We start from the raw sequence: 18445 nt of genomic DNA on the forward strand, positions 1-18445 counted from the left end.
ATGGTTTGTTCTTTGGCCAGTTCTCTAGGCGAAACCTCTACAAAGTTTCACGAAGATTGGCACTGTAGTTTGTTGCATAACCACAGAGGATTCCTTGTTCACGACAGTTTCGTTCCTACAGTGGCGGTGTAGCCCGAATTTGTAGACAATCAGTGGATAGATGAAAGAAGAAGTAAAAAAATTATATGTCGAGGGGTAGGAAACAGGCAAAAGAATAAGGCATTACATTTTAGTGCAGATCCACTTGGACTGGCGGAAAATTGGGAAGTACCCCACCAAATACAACAGATGAAGCTGTGGTAAAAAATTAAAAATTAAAAAAATAAAATTCTAATCTCACTTTGTGAGACAATGGGCCCCTTTACAATCTACATTACTGCTTCCTACTGGACTGGAACAGAATAAATGTTTTGGATTGTTGAACATATTTAAAATAAAATGTTTTGCATTTATGGCCTACAAGTGTTTTCATGCAAATATTTACCGTAATTGTGACTTTACTACTGCATGAGTATAGGTTAGCGATAGACTACGGCACTTTCCCACTTATTTACAAATTTGGGTTACGTCACCGCAAAAGGAACAGACCACTGTCGTAACCCAAAGTGTATTTGTATTTGGCTTTACACGATCAGGATTTTTGGGGTCCGATCAGCGATAACCGATCACCGGTCCGATCACAAGATGGAGGAATGTGTCTATTTAAATGACCTGTTCATTTACTGTATATACTTGTGTACTTAATTGCTCCAAAAATATATATTTACATTAAATAATGTATCTTTGTTCCTCTATTTATGCCAGTGAGGCATAGTCACAGACAGAACAAATGAATGGTCTTCTATTAGATGGCAGGAAGTACATACAGTAAATAATGTACCACTTTTTGTGACATTTTTGTTTGTTGGTGTGCGGTGAGATTTTTCAATTGTAAAATATGTTCCTTGGCTCCATAACGGTTGGAAATCACTCCTCTCGTCAGGTCGTGCATTCTAATCAGTCAGGTCAAACTGAAAATAATGGGTGCTAACTTACTGTAATTCAATTACTTTATTTTTAATTAAATGACTTCACCCACACCGAAACTTTACCGCACGATTCGACAGAACGGCGGCACGTTTACGTACAACCGTTCGTGCTACTGCGAGCTAGCTCGGCTACATAACATTTTATTGCGTGCTTGTGAGCCGTATCGTATTCAAAGTACGTGAACATACCTCAAGCAAGCCTTAAACGAACGTCCTCTCCTGAGCACCGGTGACCACCAACACACGTTTTTCCCCATTTTGTCCCAATACAGTCGGCGCGATCCCCTCTTGTTGTCGTCACCACGGTAACGAATGTATCCGGTCGCATTTGAGTTGACAAGATAAAGCCCAATGATCATAAAAAACGGGATATCGGAATACAAGATTTTATTGCAGTAGTCTGATATAGTGCAATCGTGAAAGAGCAAATTTGTCTTGTAGTTTGATCCGCGCATTACGTGTTGTCTGTCTCAGATGTGTTGTCTGTTCCACACCGCCGACATGTTTTTTTTATTTTTTTAAATAACTTTATTGGCCGTCAGTTATTTACAGTACTACGTCAAAAGACACGCGGCAAGGCTAAAAATAAACTAGCTTTTGGATTCGAATATACTGTGCACGCGGCGACGCGGAGTCAATGTCTTTTGCGGCGAATTATAACATTAAAGCCGATCAGCCGAACAGCATAAAATCCTAAATATCGGCCGATTAGCCCGAACAAATCGGTGTAAAGTCTAATTTGCATCCAAACTATTCAAAAGTCTCTTTTCCATAATATGTCCCCTGCTATGTCAGAGGCTTGTCCGCTACTTGCCTTACAGCACAGTCTCGGTATTGTGCTATTGTTGGAAAAATTTTATATTGTGACTCTCCCCCCTAGGCAGCGATGTTGAGCTACCGAAACAACAGGATGAGACGCGATGTTTAGGCTCGAACAGCCAAATGTTGTTATGTCCAGTCCCTCCGCTGGGAACCGGCCAGACCTGAACGTTGGTCCAGGTGTCTGGACCATGCGGCGGACACTGAAACGGGATAGTCCCTGACTCCTCGCTCCACTTGGGAGATAATCAATGGGCTTTGTGCGATGTCGGAACAGTGGAGTGCATTCTCCCGGCGCTGAAAGAAATCCGGCCCTGTCCATCTGTCTCCGGCTCTCTCAGGCCTCACAACCGGCCCAGTTTGGTCACTCTGGTATTTGAGTTTCACATGAGTCGGACACATGGACCGGAGACCCCTGACCACTTTATCACCACATCTTTTTGACAGCGATGAATGTCCTTCCCAAGAAATGTTGGTGCCCCCCCCCCCCCTTCCCCACAAAAAAAAAAAAAAAATGACCACAGTTTGAAAATCCCTTGTCTCCCTCACATGCACACCCTTAAAGATGCAGCACATTTTGGGAATACCTGGTCTAAAGCATGGATTTAGATCTGTTTTTCCCAAATTTTCAACATCAACATCCCAACAGATTTGGCCCCTGGTTCCCATCACACAAAACTGCACCATATCTTAGGAAACGCTAAATCGGGTCACTCGTACCTCGAGGCGTCAGTGCATTGTTTAACAATGTGGACGCGCTGCAGATTTGATCTCTTTTGAGCATGTGTAGCTAATAATACGTAAAGTGTCTTGTGAGTCCTGTATATGGATAACATATTTACTTAACCACTGTGGCCAAATCTGTCAAATCAGCCTATCTGGTGTTAAACACTCAGCTGTACTGGGGAGTATTTCGAAAGACATGTTCTGCTGCTGCTGCTCACATGCTGGGAAAGAAAGGAGGAAGTTATATAAACATAACTTTTAATAGGAGATGAAGTAACGCTGAACCAATCCGGCTTGACAATGTTCCATCCATATCACTGCATCGTATTCATCAACCCGGCCATTAACCACCAAGTATATTTTATGTTCCGCTGGGCTGTATTTCTTCTTTAAGACGCTTTTTAATGAGCCTGCGGTTTCCCTAAAGTGGGATTTGATGCGGTAAACTTTGGAGATAACCGCGCCGTGAGCGTTTGTGTTTTGCGGTTGATAAGTGTGAGTGCGTCACGCAGGGCCGCTAATTTCGTGCGTTGTCGTTACGCAACGAGGCAAAGAAAAGCCACTTTGACCCGCATGTCTAATCTTGAATACTGTCGGCTATTTATGATCATCTAAATTAGAGGTGGGCAAAGTACGGCCCGTGGGCCATAGATGGCACGCTCCCTTATTCAATCTGGCCCACTGAGCATTTACATTATCAGGAGTGCTGTAATATTTGTTGCATTAATTTTGCTGTTTTTTTTCCCATATAAATACATAAATTCAAACTTTTATTATTTTTAATTCATTTATCTAATTAAATGATTGGTTAATTTATTAATTGTGAATAATCAAAGAAAAAAATAAGGTGAACAATTTCACGTATCTTAAAAATGTACATTTCATTAAATAATTGGTTTTATAACGTTTCAATACAAAAATGTATAAAATTTACTCTAATTTACATATTCACACACACACATATTATATATTTAGTTATTTATTTTTAGCTCATCTACACCTGGCCCATCTGTCCATTCCAAAAATCAAATGTGGCCCTTGAGCACCAAATTTGTCCAAACCCCTGATCTAAACCCACGCTTCCAGAAATGTTCTTTGGTGTCAATCCAGGGATTCTCAAACTGGTGAGTTTCTCTTTGCATGTAGAAGGGGTGTGCTAACTTTGTCGGACCAATGATTCCCCACCGGGAATGCTGTGAGAGATCATCAGGGGTGAAATGATCCAAATTCACTTGATGGGTGTAAAGTTTTTTATTCATCAATTTCGAAAATCTTTGTCCATCTATCGATGCCAGTGACGTACAGTGACAGGCAGAACAATTAAATGGATGGCAAAAATTCAATTCACCTGTTGCCATTCATACAACAGAATAAAGTCTTGGCTTCCTGCAAGGATGTCAACTTTGTGTTCAATTTATTAGTTTATAGAGTGAGATAATTTGTGAGTAAGAGATCATTACTTCAGTAGTCATACTTTTAGTGACACTGAGAGATGAGGTTTTGCATAAAACATATATTTTTTTAAAGGGGTGCCTTTTGTCAAACTGGTTTAGACAAACAAGACACTTTGAACACTTCCAGCCTCCCAGGCAGAAAGCTGCCCTCTGTTGGCCATTAGTCGCAAGGACAGCCAGGTGTTTCCGCTTCAGCCCCCCCCCCCCCATCTACCCCCCCCCCCCCCGACCCCACCGTGTTTCTTTCATCTCCTGCTTACAAAGATAAAAAACCCGCCATCCAACTCCCGCCATTTATCAGCCGAGGCCTCCTCGCAAATCACAGGAGGTCGGATTGAAACCAACCACCGGTGCGGCCTCAAAGCAACACCGTCCTCCTGCGTGCTCGGTGCAATATGACTTGAAATACAAGAAAGTGCATGAGCGGCAAGAACTGGAATTTGCCGGATTGATCTTCGAAGCGCAATGAGTTCATGAAGCACCACGCCGTAGAAAAACACAAATCTCTATGTCGTGAGTGAGTCCGATTAGCGCATCAAATTGATACCATGCTCCAGAAAATCTTAAAGTCTGCGAAAAAAAAAAAAAAAACGCATTAATTATTAGGTTATTTTTGACGCGACCATAGACCAAGTAGAAGCTATGAAGCAAGTTTTGTAAATAACATTACAGTATCGTTTACAAAACGTAGAAGTAGTAGTAGTAGTATTACACCATTGAAGTAGTAACTGCGAGTTTTCATAAGTCGTCGTTTTGCAAGAAAAATACGGGAAAATTTCATTTTAAAAATAATTTTAAAGAACTAAATGTGGAATATTACGAGATTTTCATTGTTTTAATACATATTTTTAAATAATTGAGTGCTGTTGAAATATTACGCAGTTGAATTAAAATCAAATATTACATGAAAACGATTTTATTTTTTTTAATAATTTCAAATAGCTAAATAAAGTTTAAATATCATGCAAGAAGGTTGGACTTTTCAGAGAAGAATATAATGAGGAAACTATTTGAAAAAAAAGTCGTCATATAATTAAAAGTTGGGAGCTTTGAAAGAAAACTATTCTGAGAAAACATCTTTCATCAACATTCTCTATGAATGACATCAACCATGGCAAATTTTTGAAAACATGACTGGTGAGTAAGACGTGGAACAGACGGCGACAACGACATACTGCAATGACAATGAATCGACAAGAAGTGAAAGAAACCACAGAACTAAATACCAACAGATTGACGAGGCAACGAGGAACACCTGGACAAGACGCGAGTGGCCGGAGAGAGCTGATTGGTCGACGACAACAGGTGGACACAATAACTAAATGAGCGCACGACACGAACAGCACGGAACAAAACTGAACACACCCCAAACCAAAACAGACCATGGCACCTAATACTCCTCCGTACATCTAAGAGGCTTTTTTTTTACGATTATTAATAATGACAGCAGTCATCGAGTTTTGCCTCGCGGCGTCCCACGAATCGATTTTCCACAGAGCTGTCGGACTTTGCTCAACATTCCTAAATTGTAATGGCGCCGCTTGTTGTTGTGCGTCAATGGACTTTTGGAAATGGGCCATCTTCGCAAAGAGGAGGACGTGTGACGCAATCACTTGAGAGAGATGGCAAGTTTTTGTTTTTTTCCCCTTTTTCGTCAGGAAACAGGTGCCTCCTCCGAAACCTCGGGAGGCAGCCGTGCGGGACCGTGAAGGCACCGCACGACACGGCAAAGTCAACAAGAGCGTGAGGTCAAGAACTTCCATCTTTAGTGTGCAACTTTTCAACATTACATACTGTACATGCAGCCCTTCCAGATAAACAATTGGAACTGTGTCTTAATGTCAGCTATGACATTATTGCCTATTGTTATAGGTGTCTTTTTCTTCTTCTAATACTTGTTCTTGTCCTATTATAACTTTTATGACAAATGTTCTCTTGGGGGGGGGGGAGTACTTCTCATAATAATACAACTGTATACAACAACACTATACAACAAGACTATTGTTGTACCATTAGGATTTGTTTTTAAATGCAACATTATTATCCGAATATATCATTTTATTTAGCATTTATTTTTTGGGCGATAAGGCTTTATTCTGGTCATATGACTATTCTTTTAATCCTTTTTTGTCATACTAAGACTAATCCCATTTAAAAAAAAAAAAGATTTTCTTCCTCAAAAAATAAATATAAAATAAATAAAACTCGTAAAACTACAACTTTATTTTACTAAGACTAGTGGGGAAAAAATACCACTTTATTACCATTATACAACAGCTTTTATTACTCGTTATTCGCATACAAATTCCGATTGTTTTTCCTCATTTGTTCACTAAAACATCTATTTACTCTCATAATACTCCAACTTTATTCTTGTAATGCGATGACTTTATTTGTGGAAAAATATGTCTTATCTATCTTACCATTAAGACTTTATTTTCATAATATAAAAAAAATAAAATAAATATTATATACTTTATTCTTGCCATATTCCCACTTTTTTCTCGTAACAACAAGACTATATCAGCATAATATGACAATGTTTTTCTTTCTTTCATGGGCTATCGGGTGCAAAAGGTGCGACGACAACCCCAGAAGGGAAAATGTGACTTGTTGCGACGTGCGAAGGCGACAGACGTGTCTCCACTGCGGCACGAATGGTGTCGAAAGTGAGCGACGCTGCCGTGTTGGATGATTCGTCGACGGCCCGGCGGCCTTTTCGAGCGCGGACGTGATTTCCAGCGAGTCCGTCGTCCGCGGAAGCACTCCAGGCCCGCCTCGTAAAACCCTTTCCGTATGTTAAAGTTCACATTTACGAACGCACACAGCCCGCAAACTTAGCTTACCTTTTAAAAAGTCGCAGTATTAGCAGAATTACCAGTCTTAATATTACATAACAGAAAAAGTGTCTCTAATGTCTCGATGAGTGTAAATAAATTTGTCTGTGCTGACAGCTCAAGCCACTGCTTTAGCGGCTTGGTAACAGTGACTTTTTAAAACCACGGTAATGAAACTTGTCATATTATGAGAATCAAGTCCCATTACAAAAAATGAAAAAAAACTTACATTAGAATCATACAGTGTTAAAATTGTAATTGTAATACTGTTTCTAATATTAGGACGAGAAAAACAAAATATTCCAAGAATAAAATTCCTGTTTTTCCACCCCCCCCCACCCCGGAAAACCACAAGGACAAAGTGTTGTTTCTCAATACAGTAGAACAAGACAAAAAGTCAGCACCTTGCATTTGCATTTGGTCAGCTTCTGAAAATCAAGGAACAATTTTAGAGGGGCGTGGGGGTCGCTGCGGGAGAAAAACAAAGTCCACAAAGCTCTCCTCCCCCCTTGCGTGGCTCCCAGGCGGGCAGGCAAAGAAAAGGGAATGTTTTGCCCACCGCCGCCACCCCGCCCGCCCCTTGTTGCTCACCTCCCCAGGGCAATCCTGTGTAGTCATAAACGTCGCCCATAAATCTACCACCACCATGACATCCCCTCCCCCTCAGACTTCTTTTCTTCTCCCCCGTCCTACCTCTCTTTTTCTGCGTTGTAACCAAAGCCTGACATTGACTCTGCACATGGCCGCTGGCTGCTCTGTCATACGCTGAGGTGGGAGGAACGCGGGAGGGGTGGGGAGGAAGATGACGGACCGCCGTCGATTTCTGTAGTTTCACCCGCCGTGCAGGAGTTTTTTTGTTTTTTTAAGAAGTGTTTTTGTGTGACTGTGGTTGAATCAGGTGAGCTCACTCATGTATCAGGTTTTCTCCTACCTGATGGAATGACATCCACGTCACGTGTCGCCAGGGCTGCAAAATGCCTGCAGGGAGGGAAAAAATACTATGTTATTTTAATATTATTAGGAGATTTTTCTTGGGAGGGAAAAAAACATCTCTGAAAAAAATACATCTTTATTCTTGTCCTTTAATGGGTTTTTTATTTATTTATTTATTTTTAATTGTAAGAAAAACAGTGGACTAAATTTATTTTGTAATGAGGTTTTTTTTTTCTTGTAAATAATACGACTTGTATTTTTGAAATTCTGTTTTAGGATGTTTTAAATGCCCTTTTTCATATAATATTCCAACATTTTTCTGGATAAAAAAAACAACAACACTATTCTCGAAATAGCACAACTTTTTCTTGAATAAAATAAAAAATTAGTGTTGTAATATTTTTGGGGGAAAGTCATTTAGTCTAACATTTCATCTTTTTATGGAGAAGATTAATAGTTATTTTGTAATGTTTTTGTTCAAAAAGTAATTCACTCTTCTAGTATTCTATCTTTCTCTGAAAAAAGACACCTGTTGTTAAAATTTTTAACCACATTGTATTCGCCAAATTATACAATTTTTTTCTTAATATCAAATTTATCATTGTAATATTGCCTTCTTGAAAAAAAAAAGATGTTTTATTATTATAATGATATTTTTGTTGAAGAAATAACTTTACTGTTGGATTTTGTTCCCATAAAATTCAAATGTTATTCTGGCGATATGACTTTATTCTTAAAAATATAAAACTTTGTGTCTCATATTAATACAACTTTTTTCCCGGAATAAACGTTTTACACATGTACAGTGGAACCCCAGTTTTCATACGATTCAGTTTTCAGTTTTTTTTTTTTTTTTTGCTAAATATTTCATACGGCCTTCTGCGCACCTAACCCGGCCACTCATCAGGAATGTTTATTCTTGAAAATATACAACTTTTTTGTTATTTCACATGACAACTTATTTCAGTAAAAAAAACAACATTGTTTTTACGAATGAATGCTGAAAAAAGAACGTTAAAAAGACGACAAGCTGACTTGTCTGTATCACTACGCTTTTGCCACACATCATCGAAGTGTACATGATTATCTCTTTGTTTTATTTATTCTCAGTTGTAAGGTAGCTTGTTTTTACACTTGCATGGGAATTAATGTCAAAATTGTGCTTAAAATTGCCACAGTTTGACGTGGAAAAAAACTTTTAAAAAATCCAATCAATTTCCATAATTTTAAATGGGGTGGGTGAAGTTTGGAAGTTCTGTGGGAACTGGGACGGTGATCAAATGTGAAGAGGGAGGGGTTGGGAACTGGGAAGGAGTTAACCGCCACTGGCTTGGCTGGAAAGTCCCAGCGGTGATGTTAAGAGTCCGGCAATTAAGAGTAAATTAATTACAGAGCAGTGGGTGATGGCAGCGGGAGGATAAGCGCTGCGGCTCCCCACACAAGAGTCAACAACAGCTAAAGCCCACCATAAATTCATTATTTGCGCCGAGTGCGTGGTTTTATTTAACACTTTACTCACTTTTTAAGTTTCTTACAAGTGATCCTTGGCTTACTTGACTGCTGAAATATGCAAAAATGTGTGATTTGAAGCTTGGCATATGAGTTGGTTGTTCGTGTCTAAAAAGAAGAAGAAAAAAAAACACGAAGCAGAAGAAAAAAACGTCTCGGGGGTTTACGGCAACGCCATGTGGACAAACTATGGAGACACTGTAAATAAATTATTCTCAGTTTCTCTGCCTCTGGAAATAATAATAATCTAAATAGGAAATGTCAACATCCAGTAACTTATTATGCAGTTTCAGATACTGGTTGACATGTCACAAAAAGTTAGTCGCACATTCTAAAAAGGTCTCTCTCACATGGCTACCATAAAGCTGTTCCAATATGGTGGCTGATGTACGCATGCGCAGTAAAGGCTTGTGGCCAGCTTGACCACAACATAAGACCACAAACTTTTTTTTCTCCCCATTTTATTTCAATAACATTACATAACAGTACATATAAGACCACAAATTAGTTCTACGAAAACTACTACTACTACTACAAAACAGGAAGTGGAAGAGGGAAAAAGAGGTAAACAAATTGCAGCGACGGATGTACGGCAAGTCCACTTGGACAAACGACTGAGACAGTTTGCCGAGTCCCTCAGTTTGTCTGAATAGGTTTATGCAAATGTAGCAGAAAGATGCAAAAATCAACTATTGTTAAACTATTTCAAAGTGAACTATTGTTCAACTAATATTAACAAATGGCTCGTAGTTTGTCCGACTATCTTAGTGGTTTGTCTCACACAGTGTGCCTGAAATTGTTTCCGTTGCACGCATGCGCGTTCCTGGCCGCGTGCAGCTTTGCGTGTGCATGTTGGGTTTCAAGCACGAGGGAGGCGTAGTGAAAGAAACTGTAGAAAGGGAGGAGACTAAGAAGAAAGAAAGAAAGAAAGAAAGAAAGAAAAAGAAAAGGAGGAGATGAGGAGGAGCAGGGAGGGAGAAAAAGTTAAACAGAAAGTTTACGCCCCGCGCTCGAGGCTCCTCCTGCTGCAGGATTATAAAGCAAATGTCGGAGCGGGCGCGGGCCACTGGGGGAAGTTGTGCAGGGTCAATAACACGCACAAAGATCCACGCACACACAGGCAGGGGATCCGCAAATCACGCACACGAGCTCGCTCGGGCAACAAGTCGTGTGCGCAACTTCCAAACATTCTGCTTTGGTTGTTTGGCAACTTTTGGGGGAGTTGGTCGCTGCAAAGATGACCACAGCTGTGGTGTCGCCTTTCTTCGACTTCGAAGCAATCAATAAGGTAATTTTTATTTCCCCCCCCCCCCCCCCCCCCCCCATGTTCGTGTGGAGGAATGACGCGCTCGCCAGCCTCGTTGTGATTTATTTATTCGGACTCCACTTTTACCCGTTCCCCTTTCCGCATTTATAAAGTGCTGCTGTTTTATTGGGCCTGTCCTGTATAGTCGCAATGGACGTTTATTTTTATTTATTTTTTTAAACTTTAAAAATGGAGCCAAGCGCCTTCGTTAGACATGAACGCGCACTTAAAGAGAGAGAAGGGGAAAAAATTGAAATTAAAAAAAAAAAAAAAGTCTGATCCCAAATCGGCCACATGCTCACGTAATCATTCACCGGATTTGTCTGGCGTGGATTAAACTGTTTTAACGTGTCCACCAGAGCAAAAAAAAAAAAAAAAAAAAAAAAAACCGTCTAAATGTGTCTGGCCTGAGTTGTGTCTATGAGTTTTCCCTCCAATTTCCCTCTTCAGCTGTGTGCCCCCCCCCCTCTCTCGCTCTCTCTCTCTCTCTCTCTCTCTCTCTCCTCATGCTTCTCTCAGTGCAGCAGGATGGCCACTTTGTCTTTTGTAAAGCGATGTCGCCTCTTTTGTGGCCTCCCCTCTCAGCTCATGTGCTCTATTCTGCTGAGAGCAACCACACATTCCTAACCAGGGCAACCAGCCAAACCAGCTGCTGTTCTTCTATACGGCCCTGCATCCGCTCTGCATCGTCTGGGACACCCCCCCCCCCCCCCCCCAAAAAAAAGAGCGCTAACAGGGTTTTTCCTGTCTTAAATTGAAGCAAACGTGGTACCGGTCTGATCATTGGTGCCACACCAGCCACCGCTGGCACAAACAAACACTTTTTATGTCTAGTATTTACATGCACGTTATTTTTCTTGAACAATTTTACTTTTGAAATCATATTTAGTAATATTAACTAAAATGCCGGAACCCTCTTTTGATATGAAAATGAATACAGTATAACAAAAATTGCACGCGTGTACAGTTAAACAGCAAAGTCAATCTACGTTTAACTTGAATGTGGCCCCGTTGAATGGTCATTGAACATTTCATCACATTTCACAGACGGGGAGGAGAACGGTTAAGCTTCCTGCTTTTCATTGGCTAAAATGTTCTCCTTCACTCCTTGTCGTCCAGTGCAGAGTTCTCACTAAAAAGCTAAAACACAAATAGGCAATTGTGGTTTTAAAACAACCTTAAGTGTTTTTTTTTTTTTTTTTTGGATGTACGGTTTCCCTCGGAGGGCCGTGATGACTGTGAAAGCATATAATGTTTTATATAGAGTAGTTTTTTTCAACTATTCAAGTTGCTGTAAAAAGGGGTTTGGTAACAACAACAAAAATAAATGCTTGCAATATCACAATGTTACTATTCATTACATATGACAAATTTTGGTACAGCAAGAATTATGGAAGTTGGTGCACATGATTGGCTTTCACGGGCCACATAGAACAATGCGGCCGGCCCGGATGTGGCCCCCGGGCCTCGGGTTTGACACCTGTGAACGAGTGTGTTATATGGTTTCTCTCTCGTTTGTTGACTCGTGGTATTGTTTGAACTCACCGTAAGTTTTGGTGCTTTCAAGGTCTGGTGGAACAAAGTTTTGAGCACGTGCATCTCACAGGTCTGAGGTTCCAAATCTTCCCGTGTGGATTTTGCAGGTTTTCTTTGGGTGCTGCGGCTTCCTCCCACATCCCAAAAACATGCACGATAGGTTCGTTGAAAGTTTTAAAATCAACGGTGGACAAGGACCTGAAAACAGTCAGTGGCGAAAAGAAGTTGCTTGAAACTGATAAACAGAAGAAAATGTTGGCTATGGTTGCACAAAGTCTTTGAAATTGCCACAAATGCGTCATGACGAGACATACGCGAGGGAGGGGCCATAATTACTTCCGTAAACACGGCGCCACACGACGCGTGTGACGTCACGGACTCGTTCCGCTCGCAGTAGAAGCCGTATTTTGTTTTTGGGATGTGAACGACAACATGGAAAGATCGGATTTAACAAAAATAAAGAAATACATTTGTCATCACGCCCTGCAGTGTGAACGTTACATTAGTTGTCTTCTTCAGGGTGTTTTAGTAGCGACTTCTAGCTGCTTCCGATACAGCGCCACGGTGGCGTAACACTGCAATTGCAGCTCAAAATGACACCCAACTTAGAGCGTCAGGTGGCCTGAAATCAGGTGGAACTGGTGAACTCCAAATTGTATGTGCAGGAAAAACCATGGCTAATTGTTTTTTTGCGTGTGTGTGTCCTCGTAGAACAACAAGTTGCTGGGCTACAACGGCAACCTGGCTGCCGCTCACGCCAGCGTCTCCGGCGCCCTGCTGGACAGGAAGGCGGTGGGCTCCCCGGGGGTGTACCAGCGGCGGCACTCTGTCAGCAGCGGCAGCGCAAAGTTCAACCAGAACCAGTTCCTCAACAGCCTGAAGGCGGCCGAGCACTCGCCGCTCATCACGGGGCTCGGCGGCAACAACAAGGAAAACCACCTGCGGCTGCGCGACCGCTCTTTCTCTGAGACGGGCGAGCGGCTCCTGCACAAGTGCCTGGGCCCAGCCAGCCCCACGGGCGGTCAGGTGAACTCCAGCCGCTACAAGACGGAGCTGTGTCGCCCCTTCGAGGAGAACGGCGCCTGCAAGTACGGCGACAAGTGCCAGTTTGCGCACGGCATCCACGAACTGCGCAGCCTGAGCCGCCACCCCAAGTACAAGACAGAGCTGTGCCGCACCTTCCACACCATTGGATTCTGCCCCTACGGGCCCCGCTGCCATTTCATCCACAATGCCGACGAGCGCCGCGGACCCCCGCTCAAGTCCAACAACGGTTCATCTCCGTCCCCCTGCTCTTCCTCCTCCTCCTCGGGCGAGATGGAGCGGCCCCGGCTGCAGCACAGCTACAGCTTTGCCGGCTTCCCCAGTTCGGCGGGGCTCCGCGACAGCCCCACGTCCGTCACCCCGCCGCCCATGTTCTTCCCCGACGAGGTGCCCGACTGGCCAAGCAGCAACCCTTTCACCTACTCCAGCCAGGAGCTGGCCAACCTGTTTGGGCCCAGTCTGGGCGGCATCACCCTGGGCCCCGAGCCCGGCAACGGCGCGCCTCCTTCCCCCACCAACGGGCCTTACTACTTCCGACCAATGCTGGAGTCGCCCCAGATGTTCGAGTCCCCGGCCAGCCCGCAGGACTCCCTCTCGGACCAGGAGGGCTACCAGAGCAGCTCCGGGAGCAGCCTGAGTGGCTCCGAGTCACCCACGCTCGACACCACCCGCCGACTCCCCATCTTCAGCCGCCTCTCCATCTCAGATGATTAGACGGCACGCCTTATCATGCCCCTTTGGGGTTTTTTTGACACGGGGAGAATGGGGCCTCAGGCGGCGTCACTTCCTTGTCACCGCCACAAGGACGTAGGGCAGGATTCCCCCCCAACGTTTGCCGCCTTACACACCGGCCATCCAGGCCTTCTTTTTTCCGCCTTTTTACCGGCTTGCTGCCCTGTGTGTAAGGTATGCGGGCTGGGGGGTTTGATGTTGTCCCAGGAATTTGGGAAATCACAGGCGGAACGCCGCCGGCCACGACAGAGGGTGTGAAGTTTAACACTCGAGACTCACTGCCAAAAACCTTTTGATCATTTTACTCTGACAATCTGCGACCCGGAAGATCTGGGCCCCGCGGGTCTCAGTTTGGGAAACCTAAAAAAAAGTGACTGGCAAACCATTTTGGGCCCCGATGCCTCAGTTTGGGAAACCTCAAAACATACCAATCAACCACGTTTGGACCCCTGAACCCCAACAAAGGTCATCCGCCAACAATTTTGGGCCCCAGAGACTCAACGATTTTGAACCCCCTGAACCTCAGTTTAGGCAGACTTATGAACCATTTTCAGCCCCTGTGCTTCAGTTTGGAAAATACATAAAAATGAGAAACGACCGATTTTCAAACCATATGCCTCAGTTTGTAAAACCCGGTAACCAGCGAACTATTTCTGGACAACTGTGCTTAAGTCTGTGTAACAGGATGACCCAAAAAAGTAATTTCTTCAACACACGAGCCTCATTTAGGAAAATATGTTACCCACAAACCAGCTCCACAGTTTGTGAAACCGTGTCACCCAGAAAACGTATTTGCGAACCTATTTTGGGCCCCCATGTGCCTCAGTTTGTGAAACTTGGTAACACACAAACAATTTTTGGTACCCTGAGCCTCCACCAGGCAAAACCCAGGATCCAAAGAAAGTGACCCAAGAGCCATTTTGGGCCTTCAAGCCTAAATTCGGGACACAAGTCATCCGAAAATTACTCGAATAATTTTCAGCCCCATGCCGACGTTTAGAAAACCTGGCGACCCAGAAAAAGTCACGCGCGAACCATTTTGAGTCCCCTGTACCTCAGTTTGGGACCGCCCGCAAGTTTAGGAACCGTCAGCAAATCATTTCATCCCTGTTAATCTGCACACAGCCAGTTTATTTTGTTTTAGGGGAGTAAAGTGAAAAAGAAAAGTGCCCTGCCATGTGTCATAGTGCCAAAAAAAAAAAAAAAAAACATCAGAAAGGAATTCAACTGAAAATCACGAGAATTGACTCTTATAATTTTTTGTTATTTTTCCGCCAAGTTTTTTTTCTCTCTCTCTTCTCGAATGTGTAGCAGCACAAGTGGCCTTGGAAAAGAAACCGGGGGACTGTATTGCACTAGCCGCCCCGCCTCATTGCCCCCATCCCCCACTACCCAAGAACCAGAACAAACAAAAAACAGAAAAGATATGAATAGTTGCAACAATAAATAAATGCAAAGGAAAAAGTGCCTAGGGGATGGGGTTTGTGTGTTTTGCCTGGGGGTGAATGGACTACTGTGCTTATGTAATTGTGATGTAGGGTGAGTCTGCAGGAAGGACTTTTGAACTGGAAGTTGGTCGCCACCCACCCGCAACACCCCCCCTCCTCCCTTCACCCCCACCTTTTTTTCTCATCCTGTTGCTGGTCACTGGCTTCTTATTTTATTTTTCTTTATCTTTATTAAGATGATCATCATTGGCCACCTCACTTGACAAGATTTCCAAGCTCTCTTTTCTTCCTTTTTTTTATTAATGTTATTATGATTATTATTATTAATATTATTTGAGAACTTTCCAGACAGGTTTTTTTTTTTTTTTTTTTTGCTTGTCACTGCTTATTTAACTTATCAGAACATATTTATTGGTGATCATATGCGTTTTTTTCCTCTCGTTTTTTTTTTGTTGTTGTTTAATTTTTGTATTTATCTGGATAATGAACAATAGAATATATTTTCTTTTATGTTAAATTATGATCTTCCATATTAATCTAAAGATTGTGAAGACATTTTGTCGGTTTTCTTTTTGTTTTTCTTTTGTTTTCTCCACAGTTTAATATATTGTTCTTCTGCAACTACACTTTTTTGTCAAAATTAATTTAAACTGGGACAAGAAAAAAAATGCCGTTTTTGATTATTTATTTCATATCTTCCCTTGTAACTGCAATTCCACCGGAATTGTTTTTTTTTTCTCGTTTAGCTGTTTCCTCCACACACACACACACACACACTTTTCGAGTGCTTTCGAGAAGTAACTCGGGTGCTTTTAAGATGTTTTTCTTTTCTTTTTTTTGTTTTTTGGGGTAACGTTCCTCCTATTTCCACCCAGTCTGCTGTGACCAAATAGCTTGAGGAAAAGTGAGTTCAAGTGCCTCGTTTGCGTACATTCCAGGTAGCTAAGGATGACGGAGGACCTGTTTTTTGTTGTTGTTTTTTTCCCCCCTGTGTTGCCTTCATACGTTTTACAGAAAACAAGTTGTTTTTTTTTTTTTTTTTTGGGACACAAAGAAAGTAAAAAGACAAAAACTGTTGAATGTATATTTCCAGCCATGTTTGTCACTACAGTCCTGTGCTGTCACCTCTTTCTTTTTTTGTAAAGTATTGATTGCAGTTCAAAGTCAATAAACCCCTTATTTTTCCGGAAAAATTTGAAGTTGTCTGAGTTGTGTTGGAATGTTGAAAAACGACAGAAATTTGGGACCCAAACATTGTAGATTTACTTCACATTTTACCATGGCAAAGCTGTATATATTGTACGTACAATTTGAAAAGACATTCTCTACAGCAAACGTGCATCAAAATGCCCTTTGCCAATTGAAATTGAAGACTATTAAAATAGCTTACGTTTGGCAACACAAATGCTCGATTCGATACTCGGCGACATGCTAACATCTCATTAAAATTTGCTTTGATAGTTGCCAAGGTTCGATAAAGTCTTTGCGTCATAGGGTAACGTCTCATGAAAATGTGCTTAGTCTTTTTGACATGCGTGAAAATCTCGCATGAAAATGTGTTTTGATGCCAGTTCGGTTTTAGTTTTTCGTGACATACTGACATCTCGCGTGAAAATGTTCTACGGTCGATTTCTGAGACATGCGCTCACATCAAGCAAGAAAGTGTGCTCAGATAGTCTGCCACGACATCTCGCAAGAAAATGTGCTTAGTCTTTCTAACATACGCTAAAATCTTGCATGAAAATGTTTTTTTATGCTAGCCAGATTTGATAGTCTTGAGACATGCTAACATCTCGCATGAAACAGTTTTTGATGCTAACCAGATTAGATAGTCTTGAGACATGCTAACATCTCGCATGACAATGTGCTTAGTCTTTGCGACACGCTAAAATCTCACATGAAAATGCTTTTGGATGCAAGCCAGATTTGATAGCCCTGAAACACGCTAGCATCACGCATGAGAATGTGCTTAGTCTTTGCGACACGCTAAAATCCCACATGAAAATGCTTTTGGATGCTAGCCAGATTTGATAGCACGCTAGCATCTCGTGTGAAAATGTGCTTAGTCACTGCAACATATGCTAAAATCTTACATGAGGATGTTTTTGGATGCTAGCGAGATTTAATAGCCCCAAAACATGCTCAAATTTCCTGTCGTCTTTGCGACATACGCTAAAATCAAGCATGAAAATGATTTTTGATGCGAGCCAGATTTGGTAGTCTGTTGACATGCTAACATCTCGCATGAAAATGTGCTTAGTCTTTGCGACATATGCCAACATCTCATTAAAATGTGCTTAAAAGTCTCAGATATACGCTGACATCTCGCATGAAAATATGCTTTGATGCTTGCCTTGCGACATATGCTAACATCTAGCATGAAAATGTGCTTATTGTTTTTGTGGCATCAAAATTTCAATAGAAGCATATATTTTTCAGCTCACATTTTCGGGAGGTTTCCAAGAGGTTCCCCGTACCACCGTAAAACTTTATAGGGTGTTTCACGGCGGCGTTATTTGATTGGCGGGCGGCGTGGAGGCGACTGACCCGTCTGGTGATAAACTCTCGACTCTAAAGTACATGTTAGTGTATTGATTGGCGATCAATGATGGCGAGGTTAGTTTAGTTTAGCCAACGGTATTCCCAGTAAGCGCAGAATAAACACGCACGCTATTGATTACTCAAACATCACTCACTCGACAAACACGTGACTTTTTTTTTTTTTTTTTAATATAATCACAGGTGTGGGCAAAGTATATGGCTCAAGGGACACATGAGATCCACTTTTTTAAAGACGAAAAGACATTTAACATCTATTAAATAATCTGTTGCTAAATTAGCAAATTCCTTAGAAATAAAATAATGCATTTTTATTTAATTATTGAAATAAACAGACATTCAAAATGTTTTATTAAATGGTTAAATTCTCCAAAATATGAACAACAACAAAATGAGAATTTTTTTAATTGTATTAATATACGCTAGTTTATGATTGTTTATGAAGTAAATTTGACAGACATTGAAGATTTCTCTATTTACTTTATTAAATAAATTACATAAATGGTTGATAAAT

The 18445-nt window shown here is 41.8% G+C and overlaps 2 protein-coding genes across 3 annotated transcripts in view; one reads left to right on the plus strand and one right to left on the minus strand.

The window, feature by feature from the left end:
• The window catches only part of plekhh1 (pleckstrin homology domain containing, family H (with MyTH4 domain) member 1), a 91690-nt gene extending 82161 nt beyond the window's left edge, over positions 1–9529 (minus strand). Inside the window, exons 1-2 of one of the 2 annotated variants that reach the window (XM_061795355.1) lie at positions 9317–9529; positions 7796–7842 (exon numbers count right to left, since the gene is read on the minus strand). In XM_061795355.1, the coding sequence (XP_061651339.1) occupies positions 7796–7842; positions 9317–9395 (126 nt within the window). In that variant the 5' untranslated portion in view covers positions 9396–9529. The remainder of the gene's footprint in view (positions 1–7795; positions 7843–9316) is intronic. The other variant, XM_061795356.1, reaches the window with a different exon arrangement.
• An 816-nt stretch (positions 9530–10345) lies between these two features.
• Positions 10346–16565, plus strand: zfp36l1a (zinc finger protein 36, C3H type-like 1a). Its single transcript, XM_061795378.1, has 2 exons — positions 10346–10594; positions 12860–16565. Exons 1-2 carry the CDS (start codon positions 10544–10546, stop codon positions 13904–13906), a joined length of 1098 nt encoding a protein of 365 aa, XP_061651362.1. The 5' UTR covers positions 10346–10543; the 3' UTR covers positions 13907–16565.
• Positions 16566–18445: the final 1880 nt, after the last annotated feature.

The sequence above is a fragment of the Phyllopteryx taeniolatus genome, chromosome 13, assembly GCF_024500385.1.
Source record: "Phyllopteryx taeniolatus isolate TA_2022b chromosome 13, UOR_Ptae_1.2, whole genome shotgun sequence".
Taxonomy (NCBI): Eukaryota; Metazoa; Chordata; class Actinopteri; order Syngnathiformes; family Syngnathidae; genus Phyllopteryx; species Phyllopteryx taeniolatus.